The 23493-nt window shown below is 36.6% G+C and overlaps 1 protein-coding gene across 5 annotated transcripts in view; it reads right to left on the reverse strand.

The window, feature by feature from the left end:
- The window catches only part of ARID4B (AT-rich interaction domain 4B), a 94773-nt gene that overhangs the window by 27802 nt on the left and 43478 nt on the right, over nt 1-23493 (reverse strand). For all 5 annotated transcript variants that reach the window (XM_072856377.1, XM_072856373.1, XM_072856374.1 and 2 more), the window contains exons 7-16: nt 23104-23195; nt 20706-20844; nt 16046-16125; nt 14602-14675; nt 13614-13759; nt 8083-8155; nt 6891-6985; nt 5620-5717; nt 5139-5406; nt 3918-4090 (exon numbers count right to left, since the gene is read on the reverse strand). In XM_072856377.1, the coding sequence (XP_072712478.1) occupies nt 3918-4090; nt 5139-5406; nt 5620-5717; nt 6891-6985; nt 8083-8155; nt 13614-13759; nt 14602-14675; nt 16046-16125; nt 20706-20844; nt 23104-23195 (1238 nt within the window). The remainder of the gene's footprint in view (nt 1-3917; nt 4091-5138; nt 5407-5619; nt 5718-6890; nt 6986-8082; nt 8156-13613; nt 13760-14601; nt 14676-16045; nt 16126-20705; nt 20845-23103; nt 23196-23493) is intronic.

The raw sequence follows: 23493 nt of genomic DNA on the forward strand, positions 1-23493 counted from the left end.
GGTCACCTCAAAAATCCAAGTACTATCAATATACAAGTCTGATGCAAGTTTTTGTTGGAAAGCAGAAATTATTATCCGGATCCTGAGCACTTAGTCTTTCAGTTCAATACAAAGTTCTTGACAGTGGCCTGTCCCAAGTACTTTAGAGAAAAGTGTTAAAAAAAACAGGGGGGGGGGGGGGGGGGGAGGCACCAAACCAAAAAAACACCCCAACCTTGGAGTTGAATTAATCATCTGGGGAAAAAAAATTCTTACTAATATTGGTTAACTAGCAATTAACCTACACTTCAATTCACAAACTGTACCTACTATTAAATTTTTAAATACTTACTTTTATTTTATTAGCTTATATTAAAACCCCCACACCATTTAAAAACTCTGCTAGGCTCCTGGCCTCAGCCTCTTGGGAACATGTTCATTGTCTACATTGTTCATTATGTAGAAAAGCCCCTCAGTTCTCAATTTGTTGGCTTTGACTTGTCTTTGAATAGTTACAACAGTTAATGTTAGATGCTACAAAGGAAAACTGCACCAACTATGCAATGCTATATTTGAAGACCATTGCTTCCACAACATGAAGCTAGCAGGAACTTCAAAATAAGGAGGATTTAAAACTTTGTTTATTCATTGACTAAGAATGAAGACTTCTTTGTACATTAGGGAAAAGGACAGGTTTACAAAGCCATTTTTGTATAGATCTCTCTGGGGCAGACCAATGAGAAATAACACATTACTGGCCTTTTTTTACTGATTTTATGACTAGTAGTTGCACAAAACCGTATCTAGCACATGCATCTTACACTAGCCACAGTAAAAAAAAAGAAAAACATGTATAGAATAAGGGGCAAGCTGCCTTTGAATCTCTATTCTCAATGTTCACAGATACACAAGCAGGCAAGAAACAGGCACTCTGGAGGAGAACAGAAGAGAACCACATTCAGCTTTTCTTCCTTTTCATCATGTTGTCAAAGTCTGTGCAGAAGGGACCACAGGATTCAAGTGGTAGCAATCTCAAAGGGTTGAGACACATGGGATTGCACAGAGAAACAAAACCTCTGGAAAATAAACAACCCTGGCTTCCAGTAGTACTTCCTAAAATCTGGAAGCTGGGAATTAGATCCAGTTCATCCAACAGAAATTCAGCAAGAAGAAACCCAGAAGTTTTTCTGTTGTCTTGGTTCTTTGTGTCTACACACAAATAAGCTACATGAAGATGCCCAAAATCCTACAGATGTAAATTCAAATAAAAAACTCTACAAGTTTGCCTTACATAATATTAGATTTAATTTGTTTTGCTATTTGGTTAGGACTGTGAAAGACAAATGGTCCATAGCTTAAAAAAGGTTTCAGGAATACACTTTAAATACACTGACAAAAATTCAGTCCATAGTGATATATTTTTTATTACATTTTGGGTAATTTTTTGTGTGTGTGATTAGTTTTCCACCTACAAAAATGCATTTTTCATTTTGTATTTCAGTTCAAAGAACTCGAACCACAGCATTTTCCCTCCGTATAACCTTTGCCACTTCTAACCCATAAAGCTGGGGACAGGGGGAGTACAACATCTATTAAATGTCCCCACCAGCATACCAGGCTCACAAAACCCCTTTATGGTATAAATGCTAAAAACATTGTTTAGCATTTAGGATGACAGTGACATTTTTAAAAACTCTTTAAAGCTGACGGAAGTGCATTTTGTACTTCCTATCAATCTCTAAAGGAAGAAAGGAAAAGAAATAATGCTAACACCACTACTACAGTACTACTGCTTAAAAATGCTTACAGACCAGTAACTGCTACAAATGTTTCATTTTTGTAAGTTTAAACTATTCCTTGAAACATATCCCCAGCAATGGCCACATCACCACCTACATCTATTTTTAGAGCTATACTTTCTATTCTAAGCAACTCATTACAATCTTTCATGCATCACAATAGCAAAATACTAGTTAGAAGAGTTTTTACTGAGTAAGTACAGAGAAGCAGAGAGAAAAGCACTCAATTACAATCAGATGAATTGGGGAAAATTAAGAGGAAATAGTATTTTCTACAGCTTTTTGTTGTTTTCATAAATAAAAAACTAAGAAAACTCATAACATTTTTAAATGTCATAAATAACCCAAATGGACGTGAATCAAGATTAAAAAAACAACAAAAACAATAAAAGGATTACTGAAAAGCAAATGCAGCTTTTAATTTTATGTACCATTTACTATAGCAGCAGGGTAAGTATTAAGCCACTCTACTTTCCAAGTATATAAACAAACACAAAAGTAAAATCAAAAACATACACACATATAAATATACAATTTAGGGAACTTTGCACTGCTTAGAGAATAGCAGTTTTTAAAGTTTTCCATCTATTTAGTCATATATTTTGAACATAGCATTGTAAAATCAGTCTTTAATAATTCTGAAAATCCAGCAAGCCTTTTACAGTACAACTTATCTAGTTCACCTTTAAAAGGGCAAATGTAACAAATTCCAGAAATTGGTCCTTTAAAAAAGAAAAATTCACATAGGATAATGAAATCACATCCACAGAGAAAAGGCTCTTCTAACTGAGTTCAAGTAAACTTTATTTTTCTGTATTCCACATTTCTGAGTTACAGAAATTGCCAATGTAATCTCACTGAAAATATTTAGAAAGACAAAAACATTTTACAGAAAGATCCTTCCAGAATCTGTTATATGGAAATCAAAACCCTTAATAAAATAAAAAAGAACTATTGCCAATGAATCAGAAATAGATATACTGAACTATGGCATTCTGTCACAACTCTTAATGGGCCAGAAAAAGCATTAAGAGTTAATGATATTTAGATAGAAGATTAAGACAGCTGATCTACTAAATAGCAAAGACTGCTGGAATGAACAAGGGAATTAGTGGTCAGGCAACAGCTGGTATTAAGTACAAAAACACCATCCCTGATATACAGGTTGCTGTGAAAGTATAAGGAGGTGTCATTATCTGCTTTCCCTCTTGTAATAGCTTCTCCCTTAAGCATCTGTTACTGGTTTTTGTTGAAGACAAGATACTGTATTAAAAGAAACCTTCAATCTGACCTGCAATGGCCATGTTCTTACCACTTGAAATCATACTGTATGAGGGTCCTAACTGTAAGAATATAAATTGTTAACACACTGGGGATTAGTGAGGACTATATTCTGTTGTAAACTTCATTTTTTTTTTTTGCATGGCTGCCAAAAACCACTTTATTTTTTGCGCTGAAACAGGAAAACCTCCCCATTCCATAAAGGAAATGAGAGATCACCTGCACGCATCCATCGATTACATGGCCCTGAGAATCCCTATTACTTCTGTCTCCTACTTCCAAAACTCCTGTCTGAAGGACTGCACAAGAGACTCCTGTCAGTATCATATCCACTCAACAGCAAAGCTGTTACTGAGCGATGCAAGGTACTTCCATCTTTTCCCGTGTTACCCATAACACACCACTGTCCAACAGCAAAAGCTGGAAACTGCAAGTTTGTGATATACTTGTACCAAAATTAAGTAGACAAATACTACTGGCAATGGCTGCAGTATTTTTGTCTTAAATCAAATAGTTGCCTATGCTTTATATGTTCTTTTGCTCACTCAGCTTATAAATATTTAGGCTTGGACCCTGTAAAAACTTCAGCTGCTTTGGTTTTTTGTTTCTTTTTGTTTTGGGGGGTTGTTTTGTTGATGGGGGGGTGTGGTGTGTTTTGTTTGTTTTGTTTGTTTTGTTTTAAATTAGATCCACGAACTTCAATGGCATTAACCATGACAAAATCAGGAACACATAGGTCTCTGGAAGATAGGAGTCTAATTCATGACAGGGATGTCAGATTTGAAGTTCAAATTACAAGAGTAAAATTTAATGAACACACATCAGATGCCTTAGCTGATTATAAACAGAGTAACTTACCCTGATTTTTCTTTTTCTTCAGCATCCGCATTTACGGTAGGATTTTCCATCTCTTTAATCTTCTCCTCCTCTTTATCTTCTAGTTTCGTTTCATCTTCAGTTTTGATTACATTTAAGTCCTTTTCTTGATCAGGCTGAGTATATGCAGAATCTGGCAAATTTTTTTTGTTTCCCTAGGATAATAAAACCTTTAGTTAACTTACAAGGTGAAATAAAAATACAAAGGATTTAAGAAAAGGCAGACAAAACTCACTGAAGTTATATGAGCAAAAAAATCTAGAGCCTAGGACTTGTTCTAAAATTACAGCACCTCTGCTGTTTTTTCTTCTGAAAATCTCAAGCTAAACATAACAGACTTCAAAGTTGCAGCCAGTGTCCCAGCTAGTTTTGTCACAATGATATAGGCATGCAGCTCTTAGACCTGAACTGCAAAGCAATCCCTAAGATGAACACTTCACAGCATATGTTTTCACTTAGGATGCAGAGGTCTCAGTACTGGCCAACCTGGTACTCACCCCAGAGTTAGTACCAGCAGACAGTCCAGGGCTGGCTGCGACCTACACGCAGAAGCATTATATTTGTGTTGCACACTGACTTGAGGAGACTGCATTGCTTCCAGAGCAAATTGCTAAGCTGGCACAGCACAGTACTTCAGCTTACCACCCTGGACTTCCTTTGCTAAAACCACTGAGTCAACATTGGGTTTTGAAAAGGTATAAACATTTTTGTCTCTGGCCCACTGAACTACATTAGACCACTGTGTACATCATATGGCCCAGGTCTTTGTAGAGCTTCACTGGTTTCACTGGAGCAGAGAAGTAAAAGCAAGTAAAAAAGTAAAGGCAAATTTATGAGGGCTTAAAAGCATGGCTAAATGCAAAATAAAAGCATCAGCACTGTAGTTAGTTTTGAGCATGCATTACCCAGATCAGGATAAAGCTACACACTAATTAGTTCTCCATTTGACCTGGGAGGCCCCCAAATAAGTGGAATGTTGAAGCTGCTTCCTAACAAGTCAGACATTTTGACATCATGATCCCCTAAAACAGGCACCTAGGGATAAATATGGCTCAAATGTGTTGCTCTGAATTAGGTTTACAGCATGGTTCTCTCTCGTTTTAAATCCACTATGGAGATTTCAATCTTGACATGAATTAATGGTTATCAACACACCACCTGACTTTATAAACAGAATATAACATGAATATTAAAATATTTTACCAGAACAGAGGGTTTATCATTTTCTTTACTTTCATTATCATTCTCAGCTAACTTTTTTTCTTCTTGTTGTACTACTGCTACTTCCTCCTGCTTGCACTCCTCCTTATCCACTTTAATTTCTTTTACATCCTGCTCTGGTTCTTCACGCATCTTCAATTCTTTTTCTTTTTCACAGTCTTTACAAGGCTTGCTCGTCACTTTCTCTGGCAATGCCATTTGAAATTCAATGTTAGCTGATGTACAATACTCTTCAAAACCATAGAGATATCTAAAACAAAAAAAATTGCCTGTGATAAGCAAGTTTGTTTCAAGAAAGAACAGGCTACCTAGCAGAAGCCAAACATGAACAGTATGTTTAAAGGCTAAAAAACTGTATTATAACCAAGAAGTTACAGACTTTATGTATATTACCACTACCACAGGATCACTGCAGTTCTTTCTAGTGCTGTTTTAGCACAAACTTCATAGCTTTATTACTTACTTTTTGTATGCACATTTAACATTATATCCTGCAGCTGAATTCAATACAGGGATTCCAAGATCTTGATAAACTTGCTTCCACACTGCCCCACTTTCAATCTGTTAAAGAAAATGAAGTCATGGTTTTTGAATTAACTCACTGACACAAATAAGACTAAGTCAACACAGTTTACAACTTTGGAAAATAACTACAAGTAATTTCCTCTGATCTATAAAATTACTATTTATCACACACACAGTATTTCACTGTCATGCACACTGTAGTCTAATGTAACTACTTTAAGCAATTTAGCATTTTTGCATTTCAGTGAGCCACAGCAGGCTTTCCTCACCAGGTGGTAATAAAACAAAGGAAAGAAAATACAAAGATCAGAAAAATCAGCACATAATTTTTATTTTATATTTAAAGTAATTCTTAACCATCAGAGCTAGAATTTGAATTACATTGGAAAGAAAAAAAAAAAATCACTCAAAGCATTAACAATACTCAGCCCTAGCAGTACTCCACCAGATACAGTGGCTACCGGTTTTTCATTATGTCCTCAATATGCCCTTTGGCGTCAAAGTTTTGTGACAGTGTGATATGCTCATTTCTAACCATCTGTGAAGGTAAAGCAGATGTACTGCAACACCCAAGTACAAGATCCTCTCTTGTGTATCTGAAAGGTGTCACTGCACAAACATACCTCCTCAACGGACAAGCTAAATTTATGGGAAGCAGTCCAAAGCAGTAACAGAATCTGCTTGGACATGAATTCCATATGCTTCAATTACTGCTCCAAGACCAATCCCACTAATCCCAGTCAGCACATTCTTCTATATATTGCCCAGAATAGAGAGGAATTAAGCGCCTCACATCAGACCTTAAACTAGATTACGTGTCTGTGAGATTTTATTGAGCAGTGACTCTTTTCACTTTGAGGTAACAACTTTATCAGACAAACATTTATTGAAATATCATAAAAAACCCACACATGCTGGCTGATTTTATGCAGCAATAATTAAACATGCTGAGTAGATATGTAATTTATTTAGAATGTAATTACTTTCTGGTTCCCGTTAAAGCTGGTTTTTCAGAGCTACAGAGTGTCTTAAGTAGCTGTAGTATTTTCATATGTCTAAATTTAATTTTCATATATAACTTAATTTTCATATGTAATTTTCATACATCTAAAGCTCCTGTGTAAGATTCTTCTTTATCACTACTTAAACAAGAATAAACAGTATCCTCAGATTTTATGGCTCTGGAATACTCATCATACTAATACTCACATTATCAAATCCTCCAAGCTTGTGTACAAGTCTGAATAATTTGAAGAGATTCAAATTTCTATATCCTAATACAGGTCGTTTGTTAATAGGAGTCCCTGTGAACAGAGACAGTTATTAAAGTGTTTTGAAATATCTTTTTCAGAATAACAGGAAATCCACATCATATGCATTACTACACTATTACAGTATTGTAAACCCCTCCCTCTGACCACCTCATGAATCCAGTACTTTCTCTTAATGAAACTAAACAAACTCAAGAGTCTTTATAACCTATTTTCCCTGTAGTTCAGTAATGTAATTTAATTCACACATATGCATTCTTCTGTATATTACTGAACATGCACAAATGATGCAACTTTTCTTGCTACCTATATTACACATATTTTTATTTCACCTGCTGAAACAATTACATCTAAAAATACCAGTGTAGTCCTTTAATCACAATTAAAAACCCCCACACCTCCCCAGGAACAAATCCCACAATGCTTCAAAGAACTGAAACTTCCTATGCTACTGTACTAGCAGTAGCTACCACATTGTCATCTCTTGTAAACAGCTCCTCAACTCATCTTCACATGTAATTAAAAAGATACTAATTTAACTAGTTATACTACTAATTTAAAGATAAACACCTTCACCCCTGCCTCCACAGACATTGTGCTTTTCCTGCAGTGTATAAATACCTGGTAAAGATTTAATATAATAAATGGCATTTGCTTTTAAAAACATTCCAATCTACCTTACTGATAATGCTTATGCATTTAAGTGATCAGGATTCACACATGAAAACTAGCACAAAGTAAATGCTTTTTTCCATGATCCAGAAAAGTAGAAGGGTGGTTACATTTTATTTTAAATATTTTAAAGTTATTAAACTAAGCATATACATGAAAATTATTCAGGATATTAAATGTTTGATTATACACACTAAGTACACAGTAGAAAATATGCTAGGATATATGAGGTACTATCCATTTATTTCTGAAAGCACGAATAAGTGACTGTATTTTAGAAGAGTCAAGTGACAGACTTATCTTCTAAATAGCAGGGGAGTCACAAGTGACGAATACAGTCTCACTGTTTCCAAAACTGAACTGCAAAGCATTACTAGTTTACAGACTCAATTCTTTAAAGTACTGCTAAGCAACACATCTATCTTCAGCTTCTACAAGTCAAAGATTAAAATGCCTACCTCTGTCTTCCATGAACTTGTATAGCTGCTGAAGAAAGTTCTCTCGTTCTTCGGGAAACGGCTCTATTTCTTCCTGATTAAAGTAATGCACACAAGAAAATTATCATCATTTTGAGTTACAGTCCTTCATTAAGAAACATACGGCAGTGATAATTTAGGTTCAAATATTCAAGTTTGTTTTACTGTAGTCAGCAACAGGATATGATACCAAGAGACACATGCTCTCAGTGCTATGCCACATGGAAGTAAGTTTTATAAGCTACAAACAGTTTTTCAAAATACATAAAACAATAACTGTAAAGACACACTGAAACTGGATTTTTTGATTGATCACTGAAGTATCATAAGTGATATCATAAATCAAGATGTATTCTCAATTTTGTCCATTTATGCAGGAAGTCTGGGAGACACCACTATTAATGATCAAGAGATTATATCAGAAACCTCAGGTCTGGAAACAGAGTTCTAGAGAACTGCAGTTCAGCGACTTCTTGATGCCTGGATACACTATGTCACTTTCAGGGACAAAGTGAAAGAGAAAATGGTGCTTGCATTTTCTTAGGAGTTCTAATCCACAGTACTGCCAAACCGCAGCCAATGGCACTGCATGCATACTGCCATGGGGTACCGGCTGAACGCGTGGTGAGTAGGATCAATCCCAGAACTGAAATAACAATGGGTATTTTGGAAGTTCAGTTCATTGCACTAAATAAGCCTTTGTATTAGATTTACTTAGATTAATAAACAGTGGAGTTTCATAACAAAGCACTATGGCTTATTTTGTAACACCTCATAATTTCCTCAGGAAATGCAACTTGCACAACCAGTAGTAGTAAGATATTAGTATAATCAGAATTCTTGGAAATTCTGATGACTAAGCTACTTCAAAACAATATGCCAAATGTAAGTTGATTAATTTTCTGCATACTTTTTTCAATAATACCTGTAAAGTTGCCAAAAATAACTAATAAAAGTTATGCAGTAAATCTAAAAGAAATTATTTGTCTTTAGTGTATTTTCATTCCATGTTTATCTTTTCCATTCTTCAAAGGTCTCCTTGTACTAAATATTAAAGCTGCATCTACCCTGAAGCAAGGGGACAAAATGTATTGTCTTTAAAGCTAGAGCAAGGCAGTTGAGAAATCAATATAAACAGAATATCGTTATTAAATGCAACAGGAAAAAAAGAAAAAAAAACCACACCCACCTCCCCCCAACATCTGCTGAAGCTATCTAATAAAGAGATGGATGGCTGAAAATAAGGTCAAGGAAGGCTATAACTATTACCAGTGAGTAGGTTTTTTTTCTTATTCTGTATTTCCTCTTCTCCATTAAATGCACTTGGAGGACATACCAGAGCAAACAGGCAAAAAAAAAAAAAAAAAGAAGAACCAGCATTCACAATATGCTGAAGCAGTTATCATTTAGGTATAATTATCAACAGAAATGCAATGAAAATATTCCACAGTCTTGCAAAGGCAATGCAAGAGGAAAGTCTCTGCGAGAGGCATTACATGATGAGCATCTATCCGATACCTAGTATACCAGCAGAGCTCAGAGCAGGCTACTTCAATGAGCAAAAAGGACAGGATGGGTAGAGAACTGCAACCGGTATACTAAATACATCCTCACAGGGTAGGGGCATCAGAAATCACACATATCTAGCAATCCTTCACCGATAGGTATGAGGTGATGTTGCAGCCCTGCATATAGTACAGACAAACGCCTGGTTAAGAACATTCACGTTTCACAGGTAAAGGTGGTAAAGGAAGCACTGCTACCAAGCAAAGGATTCAGCTTGCAATCATAAAACTTGAATACAACCATAGAGAACAAATGACTTGAGCAGAATCGATACTGTTTTGGACTTTGTTTCTGTTTGTTTTAATCTCACATGACAGGTACTTGGAAAGGACTTTTACCAGCATACACTGGATCATGGCAAAGAGATCACGAGCACCTACTTGTGTTTCTCATGTTCCTCACCAACAAGAGAACACCTGCCATAAGAAAATGGTCCCACAGAGCATTTGGGGGGGTGTCATTGAACTAAACCTTCTGGGAACCCAACAAAGCTTTTCAGAAGGAATGTATGCTTTTTAAATATTAGAGGAAATAAAATAAAGCTGATGAAGAGGCCAAATAAAACACTGCCACTCCTTCCTCACCGTAAGATCCAATGCCTGAAGAGTACTCTTAAGTCTCAAACATGACAATCCACAGAGGTGCCAGAATGGCAAGTGGAAATTCCTTATTAATTTTCCCAATAGAGACCAAACCAACTTTCTAAGAAAGTGTCCTAAGGGGGAAAGCTTAAGACTCTGCATGCCTCTGAAAAGCTTTTTCACTTTCTCAGAATCTCTACAAAAATCAGTAGATATTATACTATGATAATAATATCTGTTAATAGCCTCTAAACATTTATGGAATCTCTTAGATAATCAAGAAGTTAGGATGACAAGGTTTCCTAGATAATGGTTTGAAGTAGGCATGTCCTACTCTGTCATCTTTGCTTACTTCTAAGCTAGAGAACCACAGTGCTAGCAGGTCACTCCGCAGTCTCTAATGTCACAAAGGTAAAAGAAAGTGGCTTATATGTATGATAATGAAATCCAGAAAAGCAGCAACATGCTTTTTGCAACACATAAAATTCACACAGTATTATAGCCCAGCACTAGAAGAGAGGGTCTTTGTCAACTCTTTTACCTACTGTTAAGATTTAGTAAAGGAAAGGAAGGACGTTTTCCAGTTTCTTCCATTTAAAAAAAAAAAAAGGCAACTCATTTCTTAGAAGAGAAGTAGAGAGGATTGTATGTCAGCTCCTATATATATAGGAGAGGAGCATCTATATATCTATACACATATATGATATCTGTAGGAGCATCTATATATTCACACACACTCCTATAGATAGGATAAACCTCCTAGTTCAGCAGGTGACTGAAACACTGGATACTGGAGAAGAAATTACCACAAGCAATGTCACAGTAAATCCCAAAATATTTGCCCTAGCACATGGAAAGACTAGCTCATACAACATCACATGCAACTAAGAAGAGCTAGAGAGAAGGTGTACAAAGGGTACAAGGTCAAATATTTACAAACACTGTAGGTAAAGACTGAATTTTTCATCTAAAAATAGCGAGAGAATGATCACTATATAAAGATTGCATGTCAACCTGCATAGGTACAAACCTATCTACATTCATCATGCCCATGGCCAGACATGAACCTGCTCTGAAAGTTCAGGAATTGTGCTGAGCCCAAGGAAGTACTCCTTGCTTCTCAAAATACTAAGCAGAGCATAGCCCCTTGCAAACTGGGCTTTATAACTTTTGATCAGAGCTGGAAAGTCTCCTGTGAGCTTAAAGAAGAGGCAGAATGAACTCAGGAGCATGGAGAGGTGGCAAAGTTTTTACTTCACACCTTTGCAGTCTCCCAGCAAATCTTTATTAAAGAAATGAATAATAAAAGATGGAACACCACCTTCTGGTATGCCAGAGCCACAATCTCCAGGGAGGATGTATTGAGAGGAAGACTATAACAACCATTTAAGACCCAAACCACTTCAATTTCTCCTTTACAGTTTCACTATTGATGGGAATTTCAGCCTACTGCATTACTGGCAGTTACATAACAAATTAGAGAACAGCTCTCAAACCCTAGTGAGAGAAAAAGTGACAATGGGCAGATACAGATTTGAGTACCACCAGAAGGTACAGAGGAAGTAAAAGATTCAAAAGCCCCTCTTCCAGCCTCACAGCCAGCTGTGAAATAAAGTTCTTTCCACTAATTTTCTTCTTTCCTCTTGTCTTCATTTTTTTTCTGGACAGGAGGCTGGGACGAAAGAACAGATAATTAGAAAACCAAGCATGAGTCAGGACTCCATACTTCCAGGAGAAAAAGAGAGAAGAAAGCTGGAAGAGGAGTTCATGGGCTAATGCCTTGGTTGAAAGCTCTTTTGCTTGTTTACATCAGGGTAGCCAGAGAGATAGCTTGTAGTGAAGCAATTCTTCAGTAGACCAGGACAAGAGGGGTACAACAACTCAGTTTTCTCAGTAATTATCTAAAGGTTTCAAAATCTCTCACTTTTCTCCACTCCAAAACCAGTAAACTCCATTTTCTAGCTAGAAGCAGGGAAAGAACAGTGTAAACTACTTGCAATATCTGCTTTACAAGAGGACCTACAGCTGTAGACCTAGCATAGCAATTTGGGGGCAGGAAAGGGTAAGGATGATAGGGTGACAGAGACACAAGGAAGGAGGAGACAACCAGCAGGGCCATGCCAGCCTGGTTTATTTTTCAAAATATGTCAAGAACATAGCTCAGTAACAGCTTAGAGCCACCTTGTCAGATGGAGCTCCTGCATAAAAGGTAGAAAACTTCCCTGTGGCTTGTAATGTGTGGCAATTCAAGGGTATGTACTGGGGTAACAGTTCTATAGCCAGGAGAAAAGTTTATCATCATTTATGTGAGCAGCTATTTACAGTAGCATGATTTTAGCATGCACAGAACTCACTCCATGGCCACAAAGGGGAAAATAAATCACTGTCATGATATACAATAAAGCAGATGCAAGACAAACTACGGAGGGAAACTACGCCCTTCTGCACACTACAACACACAGCATTATTATAGAAAGGCAAACAACTGTATTTGGAGGGAGAGTGAACTACAAACTAGAAACCCATCTGGGCTATGACTGACATTATAGCCCAGGAATTAATATCACCCTAAGAAACCCAAAGTTCTACATCAGTGAAAAAAAAAACAAAAAACAAAAAAACACCAACAAAAAAACCCCACAAAACTCTTCTGCCTTCCAATACTGGAAGAGCATGTGCAAAGAAAAGGCCAGTCTGCATTTACATACAGTTGCAAGACATAATTGCTGATGTTTTCAAATAAAACAGAAAGAGATCTTTGTTTTAAAGTTATCAAAAATAATTTAAGCCCCACATATCCTTTATCAGAAACAACTTCAATATTATTTTAGCTACGTACATCTTCCCAGTTAGAAGACAGCCAGACCTTTAGCAGCTAGTAGGTAAGTTCCATTTAGAAATACACACAAGTAAAGGGAACCTTTTTTCTTTTAGAAAAAGCAATATGCATGTGACAACTGACACCAATACCTACCCTTCTTCATCCTGCTCAGTGCCTAGTAGGTACTGCAACCCTCTCTGCCACTGCATTAAGATCAGCATGGGAAAGATTCTAAAACAGGATCTTCCTTTGAGTTTTAGTTTCTATTTTTCAGTAGTCCCTAATGACTCAGCCTTTTGACTCCATGTTTTTTGCTTAGTGACTCAAAGATACTTGTTAGATTTTCAAGTTGATATTTTCACATTAACTGATCTTTGTTGAATAAAGATTTTGAAAGCTGAGAAGCAATAATGTTGCCTATGTTAACAATGTTGCCTATGTTAACATGTTAAATGTTCCCAAATGTTAAAAAGACCTACTTAAATATTACAGTCTTGCTAATTTTTATCAGCTGTGTATCTACGCCCTTAACTAACTTCACTTGCCTCTTCCTCACTGCTGTTATCCTCTTTTTCTTTTTCATCCTCTTCCTCTTCTTCAGCTTCACTGCTGGAGCTGTCTTCTTTCAATTCTGTTTTCCAGTTACTAGGAACGGTTCTGTTTTTACGGAATTCAAGGGCTTGGTCAAAAGCTGTAAAAGGACCAGCATTTGTTAGCACTGCAGGAAGTATTAGTTTGACCAAATGTTTTAATCAAAAACAGTAGTCGGGGGTGGGGGGGAAGGGGAGAAGAAGGAAAGACTGCTAATTAACAATTCCACTCCCAAATTCAAAGAACCTCAACAACCACCCCGTGTTGTCCATCCTTATTTGTCTTACCCAGCCAAACTGGCCCAGTGTCCTCTGCACATCAAATTATTCACAACTATTATTAGGATCATTACCATGTTAGTGTCTATAAACACAAATAAGGATCTTCATTATTAGGGCAGATATGAAAATTTAATTGAGAGAACCCCTATTCCAACAGCTTTACACTGTGGTTTATGTACATTGAACACGGAAGAGAAGGAGGAAGAAATGAGCACAAGCTAATTCTAAGAGCTTGATCACACAAACTTAAACTTCTAAGTGAATCCACAATCCCAGTTTCTTGAGAGTGCATAAAGGCAACTTACAACTATTAGGGGTACTATGGTGAGAATAACTCTATGAAGGTCTAACGCAAAAGGCTGAATACTAAATAACCTATAAAGCCAGTGTGAGCTGTATGGTTATACCTTTTGTTTGGCATGGCTACATTTAAAACAAGTGTGGTAGAGCGGGGTTTTTTTGTTTGGGTTTTTTGTTCATCTTTTTTAAAAAAAAGTTCCTCTAGATTTTCAGAAGTGTTCTCCTTCAATATATTATGCTATAGATAAAGATTCTGTATTTTAGCATTTTTAAGACATGACCCAATCTACCACAAACTTGGTCCAATTGACATAACAAAGTAAATACATACATGTGTTTTCTCATAGAAAGTTATTTTTACCTTGTTTTAACAAAGCATCAGGCTTTGGTGAAGTTTCACTGATCTCCCGAACATCTTTTCTTGGCACAGAAACGCTAGATAATTTAGAAAATGTTAAAAAAAAGAAAATGTTTTAAAGCTACATTAACAGTATAATACAGAGCTATCGCTAAGATTATAAACACACTTACTAAACATACAGAAGCGTATGAAGTATATCTTGACAATTCTACAGTGTTAGTCTGGTACAGTATTAGTCAGTTAGCGGATTAAAAATCAAATTTCTACACAAATTTGGTTAGACCATCCATATGCATTCACTGCATATTGAAGAAAGCATTCTTCTTCCACTAACAGGTAGTTTCTGGAATCTCCCAAATATATATTACTTAGCGAAAATCTCATGTTAATTTAGCAAGTAACTACTCACCTACAAACAACAAAACCTTACCTTGCTTAAAACATAAATGAATATTAGTATAAATTGTCAGTATGAAATGAAAGACTTCCAAATTGAAAGAACAAAGCACTTTTTAATTTCTACTGTGGCTATATCCAAGGAAGCAAATCTGAGCTGCAGCTTTAGGGGGTGGGAGGGTGTATGCTTGTGCGCACACATGCTTATGTATTTCTCCAGTGATGTGCATTGATGCCTGAGTAACTATCAAAAGGTAAAGCGATAGCCTAGACTTAGTAAGTAATTAAACCACAATGAAACTGTTAAATATTTCAATATCCTTTCTGCAAAAGCATTCTGTTAAACTGAACCAAGCAGAATAAATAGCTGAAACTTTTAAAATAAAAACAAAAACCTAGAAAAAATAATTCTACTGTCATCCATCAATCCCCCTCCCTGACCAGTATGAGTTTAAGAACACAATAGTTCCTTATTCTATTGCAAACACCATACAGTCTGGTTTTCTAGGTTTCTCTGTTTTCTTTCCTACTTTGAGTAGTATTACAGTTCTTTTCAAAGAACATGAGCATATGCAGTTGTAGTCTAGACTGAGATAAACATATGCCTTACTACCTCAAAAAAATAAAAATTTCTGTGTGCGTGTAGTCTACGTGTGTGCATGCACATATCCCCCACCCAACCCCCTCTGTAGCTGGATAAGCCTATGGCCACATCTCTGAAAAGCAGTGCTCCATTCCAACCGGAGCAGGAAAGAGTCTCAGGCCATTCTCGAAGTCACGAAATACTGCTTTGTTTGCCACCACTCTAACAGTGAAATTAAAAGTAAGACAGATAGATTTATGCATCCCATTATTAATAATGACAAAGTTCAAGACTCATTTCATCATGATGTAGGCTGTTAACAGTTCTCTAAACATCAGAAAAACCTTGGCAGAAACTTACTGAGCTTACTGATGTTATCAATACTTTACCCAACACACCTCGTACTACTTTTCATTTGACTGGTATAGATCTTATTCAATTATCAGCCTCTACATTCCTACTCACAATTTGCCATCCTTGAAAGAGCGAACGAGAATATTGTCTTTTTTCACTGCAATATCATCACTACAATCTGGACAAACCACCTGAAAAGATATTACAAATGCAAAGTTTAGAGAGAAAAATGAAAAACGAGAGTAATCTTATATACCAATGCTTCTCAAAAACCTCTTGGGCTCATTTCTCTTTAGCAACACTGAGATGAGAGCAACTGAGGTCCCTCAAAACACAGGAGTGATAACCTCCTGAAATTACTGGATGCATGAATTCATGCTCACTTCCTGGAGGGAACTGACAGCTGCAACCAGAGACATAAGAACAGCATTCTGACAAAGGTTAAGTACCTGTCATGCCACTACAGCTTACTCTACTCCTCATCCTAAAAGGACAGAACTTCCACCAAATGCTGCCACCTGAGTTAGAGACCTCTTCTGAAAAAACTTCCAGAAACTGCAAGGATGTAATCACCCACAGTTTCAAAAACAAAGCCATACAGGATTTATGAAACGCAATTTTATAATGGAGGATTCATAAGTTATCTACCTAGAAGAGGGTCTCAAGTACAAGTATTATGATAGGTTCCTTAATTCAAGAAGTAAACTAATCAAGTCTAGCACTGAGACAACATATTAATTATTAGTTGCAATTTTAAAAGCTATTTAACTTTTGTTAAACTAGTATACAAGTTGCTAATTAACAAGCTTCAGGGATTTAATTATATATATATATATATATATATATATATATATATATATATATATAATTTCCAGAGTTATAGAACAGAAAAGCAACCCTCTCCATCACCCATCTCTCTTATATCAAAAGATGTGTAGTTCCCTGAAAGTTAAGAAAGTTCCAGCTGCTACAAAACCCCAAGGAGCAGCAAATGACTGCAGCCCTAATTTAGCCCAGGTAAATACCTCTTTTCTCTCTTACATCAGCTGCTTTCAGTCCTACTTTTTCCACCAAACACACAAAGACACTGCATGACTAAAGGTTTTTTCCTCCTTACATGGGTCATCAGCCATACAGCATTTTAGAAAGTAAAGTCAAAAGCTCCATCTGATTTGGAAACAGAATTGCGTATCACAGAGCACAGGCTAAATATGTTTCATTTTTCTTGAGAAGCGTAACAGCCTAAGTTTCCAAATTCAATGCAATCTACAGTCCAAAGAAATTACTTTACAAAACTATAACTTACTAATTGAAATGCAGTTTGAGATATAGTTTGCAACAGTGTTTTAATATCAAGGTAAAAGACAGTAATTATCATTCCCCATTTGAAACAGACAGGTGCAACCTCCTAGCTCTCTAAAGACGGCAAAAGGCCCTTCTGGCTTTAGCTATTGGTTTTCTAGATGCATCAAGATCTTAGTAGTCAGAAATTCATTCAGAGGTTGGAAAACAGCTTACCACATTTAGTGCCTTTACATCAAGCAACATCACCTCAATTTTGCCTGAATCAAGTTTGCTCTATTTCCTTGCAAAGCAGACTCCACTGGAGTCATAGGAGGATGAGAGAGATGATCCTATGTAAACTCAATTTTCTGAAAATGCTGCAAGTAGATTTCCTCACTGCACCTTTCAAAAGCCTTTAAGTACACATTACAACTAAGCAATGCTGTAAGGCTTACTAAATCACACTCTTTGACATAAGGAGCAACTGACAGGTCTTTTTACAATTACAATTAGCCATTGGTCTGAACCCCCCCACCCCCTCCACCTTCCCCCCACCCCCCCCCCAAAAAAACCCAAACCAAACCAAAAACATGCATGCAGGATTAAAACAATGTAGTCAACCACAGTCCTCAGAATAATTTTTACCATAATTTAGACCTCTACAGTTTTACATTTATAAGTGACAGGCTATCTGGTTATAGGACTGATAGGCAAAGTAATCAGTTTCCACTACTAATTTTAACTGTTATTTGCTGTAAAGGTTTAGACTAATCCCTGAACTTGTTTTCACATGATAAACTTGCACAATGTCCTTTGTGCTTATACACAAAGCATATCTGTACACAATATCATTAATAACAAAGTAATTCTGGAATATGTATTTTTAATTTTAATTATTTTTAATAATTTTCTGTTCTTCATTCTAATAATTTTCATTTCATTATTCACATAATTACAATTAGCATAATATAAAGCTAAAGCAAAATTTATCAGTAATAAGATAAAATTAGTTTGTTGATATAGTAGAGGTAACCTGCTTACAAGGTAAAAGAATGGAGAGGCATAGCTACAGGGGAGGGGATTAAAAAAAAAAAGCTATTTGGGGCGTAATCTATTCTGTGGCACAACTTTTCAGGTTAAATGCAATATGATGTTTATTTGCAGAGCTATAAACCTGATTACTAAAATAACAGTTAATCTAGGATAAGCTACTTCAGAGTTAACAAGCTCTACCCTCAAACTTTATCCCCCTACTGCTTCTCATTCAGTGCAGGAAGCTTTCACAGAATCACAGAATCATATAGGTTGGAAAAGACCTTTAAGATCATCGAGTCCAACCGTAAACCTAACACTACCAAGACCACCACTACACCATGTCCCTAAGCACCTCATCCAAACGGCTTTTAAATACCTCCAGGGATGGCGACTCAACCACTTCCCTGGGCAGCCTGCTCCAATGCTTGACAACCCTTTCAGTGAAGTAAAATGTCCAATCTAAACCTTCCCAAGCGCAACCTGAGGCCATTTCCTCTCGTCCTATCACTTGCTACCTAGGAGAAGAGACCGACCCCCACCTCTCTACAACCTCCTTTCAGGTAGTTGTAGAGAGCTATAAGGTCTCCCCTCAGCCTCCTTTACTCCAGACTAAACAACCCCAGTTCCCTCAGCCACTCCTCAGAAGACTTCTGCTCTAGACCCTTCACCAGCTTCGTTGCCCTTCTCTGGACACGCTCCAGCCCCTCAAGGTCTCTCTTGTAGTGAGGGGCCCAAAACTGAACACAGTATTCGAGGTGCGGCCTCACCAGTGCCGAGTACAGGGGCACGATCACTTCCCTAGTCCTGCTGGCCACGCTATTTTTGATACAAGCCAGGATGCCATTGGCTTTCTTGGCCACCTGGGCACACTGCTGGCTCATATTCAGGCGGCTGTCAACTAACACCCCCAGGTCCTTCTCTGCCAGGCAGCTTTCCAGCCACTCTTGCCCAAGCCTGTAGTGTTGCATGGGGTTGTTGTGGCCCAAGTGCAGGACCTTGCACTTAGCCTTGTTGAACCCCATACAATTGACCTCAGTCCATCGATCCAGCTTGTCCAGGTACTTCAATGAAGAATGAGCTATTCCAATCCCCAAATGAAAGCCAAAGAAATAACAGTGTGTATCTTTAGTATACCTTGGGAGAATAAGCAACAATTCAGTTAATCTTTAAGGTCTGACCCACAGCTATCCTGAGTGGCACTACATTAGTCACATGGAAGCCTAATACCTACCAGAGAGGCTGCCATGGAAACGGCTATCTGTCATGTGCATGACCAGAAGGGCTAACCCAACAGTGTGACATAAAACAGCTCAAGCCAGTCTAACTGACTGCTTCTCAGAGTGCAACTGTGAGGTAGGCGATATTGCATCAATCTCGATGACAGCTTTCAGTAAAGAAACAGTTCAATTTTCTTGTCTATTACGGAAAACCTCTCTTAAAGCTATCTGTCATTAACATGATATCTCCTTGCTGTATATTCTGCCCTCTCTCTTGTTGTAAAAGAGACTTCAATGACTCATTCTCTCCCACCAACTTTTCCAAAAGAAGTCCTGCTGGAAAGCCTCTGGACTGCATTACAAGACACAGGAGGTGACAGGTAGAAAGTTGCAACTGAGAGCTACTGCACACACTAAGAAGAGTGAAATGTTACTATATGGCATCTTTTCAAAAGCAGAGCACAAGTCTTCCTGAAATTAGATAAACATTTTAAGCTTTCATTGCCAGGGAGAAATTATGCAAATATTTACAATTAATAATAAAATTAAAAAGCGTGGTCCTAGAAGGTACCACATATGGAAATACGTTAATTTCCAAATACATCAGTCAGTCTATATGCAATCCTTAGTCTAACAGTGATATCTTATTAGATGTTTATTTGTAAAAAAAGTGTCTTTAAACCAGAATAAAGGATAGAAATATTTGTACTAAAAGACTACAATGTTATTTTAAAGGAAATTTATTGGCAATTCTCTACTACCTACCACAGCAACCAAGAAAAAACATTTGATTTTATTATCAAATGTGTTTGTATTGAACCTAGAAAAATAATAATATCTACGCAATCACTAAACTTCCCCTCTCTTTGCACTTCTTTATATTTTCTTCCTGGATAAAACTTGGTAGTTCAGAAAAGTGACAAGCAATAGCCTAGGAAAAAAACCCTGAAATTTTAGTTCAGTAGTACTAAACACACTGTTGAGCTGGAATTAGGTCAACAAGCTCTGGCTCTTTTGAAAAACTAAAGCCGTGTTAGCAATCACTTTCTGTAAGCACACATATTTACATATATAATATTTCCTTTGACTATTATGATAAGGTCCAATTTGAAGAAACATATTAAGTTCTAATAAAAATATAGATTAATCCATCAAAAATTATAAAACCCACCTTTCTTTGGTGCCTAGAAAATGAATGAAACTTTACAAAATTAACATAAAGATGAAACTCTTACCAAGGCTGGAAACCACAGAGCTTTCTTTTTATCCACACTGAAGCAGTCCACACACACAACTTTTCCTAATAACTCATCACTTTGTTTCCTATCATCTTCATCTTCATCGCTGGAAGAGGATGAAGATTCTTCTTCAGGACTAAACAACAGAAAAAGACTTAAAACTCAACTATTCAAAACTTGCCTATTATAATTACAGGAGATCCAAAGCTAATTGTCAAAAAGGCATAAATAATAGTGACTTCAATGGCCTGTTAAGTGATTTGGGATAAAAATAAATAGAAGTATTTATAAGGATATTATAATAACAACTCAAAAATTACAAACTCAGAAATGCACATCTACACATAATACATGCAAAAACCAAACAAAACACCACCATGGATCCACATGGAGGAATAGAAATGCACTGGCAGGACATTCAAGACAAGAATTCTGCCCTAGTGAAGCACTGTTCAAAAATACCATTGCAGCTGTAGTTTTGGACCAACATTAAGCTAAACTGGTTTGTTTTTCCTCTTAATCTCTATGCTTTTACTTTAACGGCCATACAGAATAAAAAGCTATTTTGAGAGAGGACAAATCTCTGAAGAAGAAACATCAGCTATGAAGATGAACAGCAAAGAGAAAAAGTAATCTATTTATCCTGAAACAGTTTTTTTTAAAGATGTGCAGTGAAGCATTTCAAAATGACTGTTTCAATTTCACATTGAACAGTGTCAGAACCTAAGCAGATGGGAAAAGGTGCAAAAACATCTTGATTAAAAAAGGTTCTAGCTCAGTTTTGACTGTTCCAGTACAAAGTTGCACCTGGTTTTAACCATATGGGGAGTCTAAATGTACAAAACTACTCCAATTAAAATTACCTGCAATTGATTAAATAAATAAATAAATAAATCAGCACTCCTGGCTCGCTCTAGCTTTTTTTTTTTAAATTAGTCACCTTGAAGGTTAATTCTCAGAAAATACACAGCATGTTCAATGAGCACAACCACCAGAATTTTAAAAGCTATCTTCCGTTTTTCACATAACTACTTTTGAGTACAAAGTTCAATATTAACAGAAGGCTCACAGTTCGCATTTGTGTAACAGAAGACAACTGATTTACAGTCTAAGGTGAATTATTATGTTTCATTTTACACACCCTAATTTTATGTCACCATTTGCAGTGCTGATAAAGCATTAGGTTGTTTTCCCCCCGACATCCTTTTTTAAAGTAGTGATTTCTTTTAAAATACAGTATGAAAGTCTTTCAAGGCTGCTTTCTGGGGGTTGAGAATCTCTTGAGGGAAAAGAAAGAAAATCAAGGACTAGAGAGAAAGCCAGGATTAGTTTAGAGAGGCTACAACCCAGCTCAGTTATACCAGTATCTGTGCAATTTGTCTTTTTACTCAGTTCAGCCAGTATTAACCATAAGATAAAGATAAGTGTTTTGTTTCTGCCATAATAATGTCCTGTACAGTTATGGAAACAGAGAAGACAACCCAGTCACAGACACCAAGGATGCTGCAATCACATTCTCTGTGGTATACACCAGCTTTTCCAATCTTTTTCCTTCAACACGTCACAAATTAGTAAATCAATAACTGAGTCAATTTATAGTACCTCTACATATAAAGGGCAATATTTATTTCAAGCTACCAAAAAGACAGTGTGAAAGGGTAATCCAAGCATGAAAACTCCCCTCCCAGCCCAGCCACTACTGCCTCAAAACTTTAAAAAACAAAAACACACACACACACCCCCCCCCAAAAAACCTCCATCCACAAATAAAGAACACCAGTCAGTGGAGTATTTAAAACTGGGTTTTCAAGATCACAACTACCAAGAATTTTGGCACCTAGGAAATCAAGTCACTACTCTAACTTTATTTTTCTGTCAATAAGCTTTGCTGCAAACCATAATACTGTTCACCTATTTCTAAAAGCCCTTCAGAGACCTTGCAATGAGAAACCAAAGGTCTACATGAGTATTTAGTACCTTCTACAAAAACTTCATATCAGCTGGACAAAGATTGCATTGTAATGGTTTTAGTTTGAGTCCAACACATTTATAATACTAATATTCTACTACAGAGAAGCTTCTGAATATAGCTTAACACCACATTTCTGCTTGGTATGCTACTTCCTTTTTTTACTTAAATAACAAAAAAATGAGAACCTCTTGCCTATACCCAGTACTATTTTAAATACCGATTACATAAAGACTTGTTGTAATCCTTGCATGCAACAATACACGTAAAACTGACTTTCAGTCTGACTGCTAAACTAACACTTTTCATATACCTTCCTGTTTTTTGAATAAGAGAAGCCTGAACATACAACTAATAAAACTCCACACACACTGAAAGCTTCAGAACTGAATACAGATAGCACAGATATAAAGAGGTTAAACTTACATATGATTGGATCTCCTTCCTCTGTTTGTTTTCTTTCCTATAACAGGAGTCCCAAAGTGTTCAGGATTTGTGAGTGGAAGCTGATCTAATGTCTGTTGAAATGAAAAAATACATATACATACACATATAAAAAACCTGGTATAAGTTATTCTCCAAGCCATAAATTTGTATAATCTGGTTAAAGCAATTTCTGTCAATAGAGAGACTTTCTCATTACAAAAGAAATACAGAAGTACAGCAGAGACAACACTGCTTTAATTTTAAAAAGTAATGTGGTTTGGTTTGGGTTTTTTTCCAACATTTTCTCCCCACCTCCGAATAATTAACTTTTGTTCAACACACATAGACAATTCTTCCCAGAAGTCCTGTCTTTGGACCATTCACACACAG

Source organism: Ciconia boyciana, chromosome 3, assembly GCF_034638445.1.
Source record: "Ciconia boyciana chromosome 3, ASM3463844v1, whole genome shotgun sequence".
Lineage (NCBI taxonomy): Eukaryota > Metazoa > Chordata > Aves > Ciconiiformes > Ciconiidae > Ciconia > Ciconia boyciana.